An 8,083-nucleotide genomic window follows, 5' to 3' on the forward strand; every position below is an offset into this window, starting at 1 on the left:
ATTTATCAATTTATGGTTTTTTCTAAATTCTTATCATTAATAAAACTATATTTGCATATGAATTCATTTCTAACATAATTTATATTTATTATTAATATATTATAAAAAAAAAAAAAATAATAATAATAATAATAATAATAATAATAATAATAATAATAATAATCACAGCTTCTATAGTTTGTGTTACCAATCAGATTTTAACAGCCAAAGCTTTTACAGTCAAAGTCTTTACAGCCAAATTTTCTACAACTCAAATTTTTAAAGTCAAAGCTTCTAAAGCCAAAACTTACAGCCGTTACCAATCGGCCCCCTTATAAATGTTTCAATTATTATTATTATATATAGTATATACAAGAAACCTTTTTTCTTAAAACTAAAAGGATTTTCATATGATACAGTGAGATATGATGAAGCAGCATAAAGAAAAAGTTGAAAAGAAAAAGAACATATATAAAATTAACCCTTAATAAACATTCCAATTGTTCTTATTATTATACCCCTTTGTTATTGTTTCTCAAACTGCTCGGCTCTTATTTTAAACCTGAAGCTAACATGCTCTTCTTTGTGTGTTTCTGTCACTTTTTATTTCCTTTTCTTTTGCTGTGTTATTGCTAAAGAACCTAAAAGTCTCCATGCCATCCATCAGTCTAAAACCGAAAGAAGATAATGAAAAAAAAAATCTCTTTTTTGCCGATTGATTAGATCTTTGGGGATTCCCTCTAACCTTTATGCTCCTATGTTCTTCTCTCCTTTTGGTTAGGTATCAGTCTTTCTCTCTATGTAACCGTTGAAATCTCCTTCCCTGAAAGGGAAGAAAACGGACTATCGGGTAGATTCAGGACTTGACTGTCCAACGATTCACAATGAGTTCTCCTGAATGAAAAACATCATTTGGTTAAATCAAGATAAAATCTCAAAATGTGTTTGGTAAAGATCAAAACATACCGATCATTGTCTCTATAGTTAGTGGTTATGTTCATGACATTGTCTTCGGTGTTCAAATAGTCCAGTAGGTAGCTCAACCGTTCCGCTTGTTCCTCTTGCTCCGCTACAAATTAACAAAGTCAAGCAATTAATATCTGAAACTACGATTATCTGGTTTAAGTTAAAGGTGTAATTACCGTTTGATGTTAGCTTGAAGTCATCCGAGGAGAAGCCGAGGTAGGAGTAATTAGTAGGTAAGGACTTAGAAACAGATTGTTCAGGCTCACTAAGAAATGGCTTCCTCAATAGTCTTGAGCTCTCACTACCCCGCGGTGGCACTAAAAACAACAAAAAAAGAAAAACAGTTAAATGAAAGATTAACATATACATAAATTGATTTTGCTAATTACTTACATGCGTTTATCTCTAAGTCTCTATCAATAAATTGAGAGCCATAACGCATGCCGTGTAGAGGCTTGTTATTGTCAAGGTACCGACTCGAGCGTGATTTTTCCCGGTAAGGCTTGACGAGAACACGTGCACCACAAATGAAATGAGGATTGCCTTTTGCAAGAATGAGTTTAACGGTTTCTGTGCAAGCAAATGTTACAAATCCAAACATTCTTTTCTGCTGACAAGGAATCCTCACATCTTCCACATGTCCGAATGTGGTAAAGTAGTGGAGACATCATGTTCAGTGAAACTACTCTCTGCCGGAAATGTTAAGTAAATCTGTCTAGAACCAGCAAGGATCGCTCCGTGTTCGTTTCTCTCTCCGGTGTATTCCACAAACTTTGATGCATCTTCTGCTAATATTACTGAATGCTGCCCATGAGGCCTACAAAATTCAAACACCATAAGAAAACAATACTTAAAATTGAAATAGAAATAGTAGTATTATAACTAACAAACCTGTCGATGAGGCGGATGGTGTTCTTCAAGCGAGCAAGAAGCTTGGTGAGGCTATAGCCAGCTTTGCCATGTCGTTGTGACTCTGTCAAATATCCTTCAGCTTGAAGAGTCCTACCGTATGTTTCACTGTACATCATCGGCAATGAAGCTATGGAGATTGGAGCGCCTCTTCTTGCTTTGAGCAATTCGATGATCTCTCCTTCTAGCTTTTCAAGAGATACAGGGGAAACAACATGCTCTTCTTCACTTAGGTTGTTGTTTGGATTAAACATCAGAGCAAAACTCTCCCTCTCCGGTATAATCTGCCCGTGGAAGTACCTACAGTTGTTGCCGTGTTTGCAGAATCCTTTGTTGAAGTAATGACAGATTTTGACCGGGAACTCGGGTAAACTCGGGGATCTCCTGCTCGTTCGCAAAGGCAAACATTGACGGTCTTGAGAGAAGAAACCGTTAGAGAATTCAGGGCTGGTCAATGAATCCTCAAAATTCAAGAACTGAAGATTGTTCTGCAAGGTATCCATCTCGGTTGAATTCTCCCAGAAACCGGTTTTCACGGGAGGAGAAACAGAAACCGAAAGAGGCGATGATCCCGTGAATGATCCAAATTTGTGAGTAGGAATGTGATCAGAAGGAGGGCTGTGGTAATGATGAGCATTCTTAGCTAACTCGTATTTAACGCAATTGATGACAGAACGCATCACAGAATCAGGACAGAACGCGAGACGGATCATGTCGCGATTGCCATTGTCTTGCATCAACAAGAGATAACCAATGATCTTTGATGCATTCTCTGGTTCAAGTTGCTGGATTCTGTTGTGCACAACGTTCATTGATTCAGTGAAATTCATCTCTAAAAACCTCTTATCTCAAAAACTTCTCTGCAAAGCAAAATCATTCAAACTTTCATTATTATTATTAATTTCAAAAGATTTAGTCAAAACTCTTATACGGATATGAATCAACAGTTACATAAACTATAAGTTGATACCAAAAAGAGGTAGAAGAGTGAGACTCACTCATGAACCTACATGTTCATAATTTATACCCAAAAAAAAATGCATTGTAAGTCAAACAAAGAAAACAAAAATCTGCAATGTTATGGATACGAAGAACAATGAGTAAGATCTGAGTCACGATTATACACAATCAAAAACATCAGTTTGACCCCAAAAAAAATTATTACCATTTATATACAATTGAGACAAATCCAAACAACGTGAATGATCTTTGAACATGTGAAAACAACATAAATATATTGAAAAACCTAACATGATTAACTAACATTTGTCTTGATGAAGAAATGTTTTTTTTGTTTGTTTTTGGTTATAAAGAGTAAATTTTCACATGGAAACAAAACATTCACCAATGATTAGAGAGAGGATCTATGAAAAGTTTACCTTAGGTGAAAAATTTATCTGTCAGCAAATGAATTTCCTAGAAGGAACCATAATCTCTGTTAATCCAAAATATTAGATCTTTGAATAAACTTTCAGAGATTATAGACCGAATTATCTCTCAGTGGTGTTGACGACAATCGTAAAACATGCAAGAGAATTCTTCAAACTTATCAGTTTTTCTGAAAAAAAAACGAAAAAGAATACAAAAACCGTAAACAAGAATGCATTGAGATAAATCAAAGAGAACTGAGAAAAACAACTCACATTGATAGTTTCATTGTTGAATAAATTAAACCAAAGAGCGTGAGAACCACAAACGAAAGAGAAGAGGCAGAGACTGAGAAAATGATTAAAAAACTTTAAGAGATCGTGCAAATTTTTTATATATATTTGCAGAGTTGTAGTAACTGTAACACAGATAAGATCTCAGAGAAACTTGGATGGTGGAGAAGAAAAACGATAAGTCCTAGGTTAAAATATTAATTTAAAACAAATAGTTTCTTGTTGCGAAGAATATTGTTCGTTTTTTAAAAATTAATTTTTGGTTTGACAACTCGTTCTATTCAATATTGTTACAGCGAATATCGGGACTTAGTTAGAATAAACCTGGAGAATTTAATAATTAAAGTTAATACTAATCACGATACGTGAGTTAATAATTTAGCCGTAGGATCAAGAAGACTTTTGGTGGTTTTGACTTTTGTTATTCCTTTTGATTTAATGGACGGTTTAGATTTCAAGGTCGAGAATGTACTGTTTGTATTGTCCACGTGGCGTCCATGTTGTTGTGTTTGGATAAGGATAATGCAGACAACTGTGACCGTTTAATAAAAAGAGTAAATTTTAAAAATTATCTTCTTTATGAGTTTTTATTTGAAAAATACTTTATCTTTTTTTTTCTCTTAAGAACTAATTTTTAATATATAAAATTACTAAAATAGTCTCATTAAAATTTAGTAATAATTAAAAATGATTTAAATTTAAAACAGAAAAAATCTATTAATTTAAAGATAATATAACTTGTGCGTCCATGTAAATATATGTTATTAAGATTAAAAAATTAATATAAAGCTTAAAAAACTTTTTGTAGCATTGTGTACGTCCATGTAAATATATGTTAGACACATGTATATTACAACATTCGACCACCATGCATAATTTCAGTACAATCTATATTATTAATTGGGAAGCATTTTGTGAACTACAACATTGTGAGGGTAGTTTAAGACTAACTAAATGAATTTTTACATGGGTAATTTAGTAACTAAACAACTACTACAACTAAATAAATATATTTGATTCGGATCCTTCATTAATTTTTTGCAAAAACAAATAACGAGATTAAATGATCCAATATATTCCGAGATTTGCTTCGTCAATATTTTTGGTATGATTTGTCTACAAAAACAAATATTTTTGGTATGATTTGTTTACAAAAACAAAAAAGGAAGCAACATTAAATATTAAATAATAACTAAATATTCAGAATCAATATATTTATTTCAAATATAAATCAAAATATTTTGTATTTTTCAATTTATTAGAGATAAAACAAAAAAATTCAACATAAATCGAATGTCATTAATTGAAAAATACAAAATATTTTAACAATAAAATCTAAGTAATAATATTTATGTTATAACTATATTCCGACATTTTCTCATTTACCAAATATAACAAATTAAGTACATAGCCAAAAAATATGCCACATACATTCCATCCAATATTTTGTTTTTGTCAAATCGTAATATGTAAACATTAATAGTATAGATGTAAACGTTAAATTATTAGCAACTAAACTAAATTAATAATAGAAATAATATGTTTTTAAATAAAATTAAATATTTGCAGGTTGGTAAATACTAAAATTATAAAATTTAATCAACGATATTATCAATTTTGCAACGAGAAATATTTATCAACGATGTTACCAATCTATAAAAGTTTTTGATATTAATAGTGTAGATTTATACTATTAATTGGGAAGCATTGGATAAAATATAACCTTATAAAAGGTAAATAATTACAAAGAATACCCTTGATATTTTTAAATTTGAAGAAGGAAAATTAATAAACCGAAACGGGTAATTGTGTATATTTAATTCGAAATTGCATATATGTAAACTAAATTATTTTCGTAAGATATTATTAGATACTTTCGAAAATGACAATCTAATCTAATAACAAATTATCATTTCGTTTCGATTTTTAAAAATTTCCTTAACAATACTATGCTAATTAATTCTGATTGGTACACATGGAAAAAAGATTTTTCAATTTTGATTTTCCAAATATGAAAAACATTTATTATATTTGTCGTATATAATCAAAACGAAATACTTCCATCCTTTAAAATACAGCTTATTCAAAAACTATTTTTTTGGATTCTAAATTTGTAAATATCTAAAAAATATTTCCAAGATAGATTAAAATATTTAACATTTAATTAGAGTTTAAATGATATAAAATTTTAGAATAGATTTTTTTTAAAAATGGGTAGTTTTCATTATCTTAAATATATATAACTAACCTAAATTTTTAATATATTTTTAAAACGTACTATAATAGTTACTATATCTCCAAATAAATTATTCAATTTCAAATCAAATAAATTATTTTATTTTGTATCAAATTGTTACAAAATTTTGGAATACACATTCTTCTAGAATTGATTATTTTCTTTTTCAAATAACATTAAAATAAATTAAAATAAATTTTTTTTAATTTTTAATGCAAATATTTCAAAATGAGAAATATTAAATTTAAGAAACTATTGAATTCAAATCAAGATGACTAATTTAACTAATTACAAGCTACTTTTTAATTTACACAGGTTTTACAATTAATTCAAAATGATTCTCTAAATTTATTCAAATTAAACTATCTCTTAGTTTTATGATTTTGTTAAGATTAGTTGATAGATCATTTATTTTTTCAATTTGTTTTCATGTTTTAATTTACGGTATGTTTACAAATTTTAACAGAACATATATTAATCCCCAAAACTTACAACCGTATATTGTATGGTGTTTAAAGATAAGCAAAAATGAACTCGAAAAATGATATTTAATGTAATATAACGAGAATAGGAATTACGAAACAGGAACGACATGGAAGGAGACATGACGGGATAAAAACATAGATTTTAGATTAGAACAAGTTACAATTCAAACAAATTAACGTTTGCAATCAAATATGAAACATGTGTTTTCAATTTATATAGCATAAAAATGTTCAAAATAATAAATGTTATTATAGTATATTCTATAATAGTTAAACTTTAAAAAACAAACAAATGTAATTTAATATTTATGAACAAAATATAAAACAATAAAAATAAAGAAGTCAATTAATTTTGTAATATTTTTATTATATCATCATATAAAAATATACTATGAATTATATTTGTGTTTGTCCCAAACAAGATATCGAGAATTTTTGTTTCCGTCACGTCCTGTTTTTAATCGGGAATACAAAATTTGTCTTATATTAGAAATGCGTTCTCTTATGAGACATAAATTAGAGAACATGTAAGATATAATGGAACATGATAAAATTGAATGGGAATTATGCCTATCTCTAAATATTTCTATTTCTCGCAAACGTATTTAATCATTTTAACGGTTTTATATACTGTTTGATAGTTTACAAGTTTAATGTTCACAAATTTAATAAAAAATCTACCTGACCATTAATTCGATTCAATTTGATCTTGGTCCGACCGTTTGATTGTTACGAATTTTAAAATACTATTAAAATCATTATTATTTCAAATATTTCAACCAACTGATATGAATTTAGGTTATAGATACTATAACTATATAATATATTTTTTTACATCAATCTAACTTATATTATATTTCAATCTCAGATTTTTTTCTAATCTACTCTTCAGTTTCAAACTCCAAAAAATGACTTATGGTTGCTATTGTGTCATAAGCAAACATAAATAACATTTTATACTTTTCTGTGTACATTATAATTTATTCAATACAATATATATCACTAAAACAACAAAATAATCATATATTTAATAAAGATTTATTACAAAACATTTCTTAAAATATGAAATCTCGCACGTATGTGCGGGTCAGAATCTAGTGTTCTTTTTATAATTGAAATCAAATATATATACAAAGGCATAAGTTATCATCGAAAACGTTATAAACAAGATGCATATTTTGGTGAAAACACATAAAGTAGTTTATCTTGCAATTAAAATTTTTTTTTGGCATTTTTCTGAGGGGATTTGGCTTCTTTGGAAAGCTAAGTTGGAGGTGAAGATTGTTTTATAACATTTAGCTCGCTTGGCCTCCAAAAAAGGGAATTGGAAAGGAATCTCTTATCTCCCTAGTTCTACCTTTCTTATCATTTGCAGAGAGCTACAGAACCATCCCGTACTTGTCTCCAGAAGATCAAAGTAGGGGTATTGAAGAATGTATTTGGAACTTTGGAGATTGATTTCTTTATGTAACGTGACAAATATTAAGTAATAGATTTTAGAATATTTTAAAATATATCTTGTTAAATTTTAATATATAAAATAATAAAATATTTATCTCAAAAATAGTTAAAAATTAATTAAGATTTCGAACTTATTTTATTTTGTTTGTTTTTCTTCTAAATTTCAATTTTTTTAAAAAATTTTATTTAAAATATAGCTTTTATTTTAATTCTTGACAAACCAGTCATTTTAAATATTAAAAATTGTAATCTATACTATTAATTGGGAAGCATTTTGTGAACTACAACATTGTGAGGGTAGTTTAAGACTAACTAAATGAATTTTTACATGGGTAATTTAGTAAATAAACAGCTACTACAACTAAATAAATATATTTGATTCGGAT

General features: G+C 28.3%; 1 protein-coding gene across 1 annotated transcript; it reads right to left on the reverse strand.

Moving 5' to 3' along the window:
• Positions 1–314: 314 nt before the first annotated feature.
• On the reverse strand, positions 315–3,739 carry LOC9321859 (zinc finger CCCH domain-containing protein 18). The gene is given in 7 exon segments (XM_021033332.1): positions 315–873; positions 946–1,048; positions 1,122–1,262; positions 1,339–1,605; positions 1,608–1,762; positions 1,837–2,714; positions 3,498–3,739. Coding segments are annotated over 6 exon segments (1,611 nt in total). The 5' UTR covers positions 2,685–2,714; positions 3,498–3,739; the 3' UTR covers positions 315–776.
• Between the last annotated feature and the right edge of the window lie 4,344 nt (positions 3,740–8,083).

This window comes from Arabidopsis lyrata, assembly GCF_000004255.2.
Source record: "Arabidopsis lyrata subsp. lyrata unplaced genomic scaffold ARALYscaffold_3, whole genome shotgun sequence".
NCBI lineage: Eukaryota > Viridiplantae > Streptophyta > Magnoliopsida > Brassicales > Brassicaceae > Arabidopsis > Arabidopsis lyrata.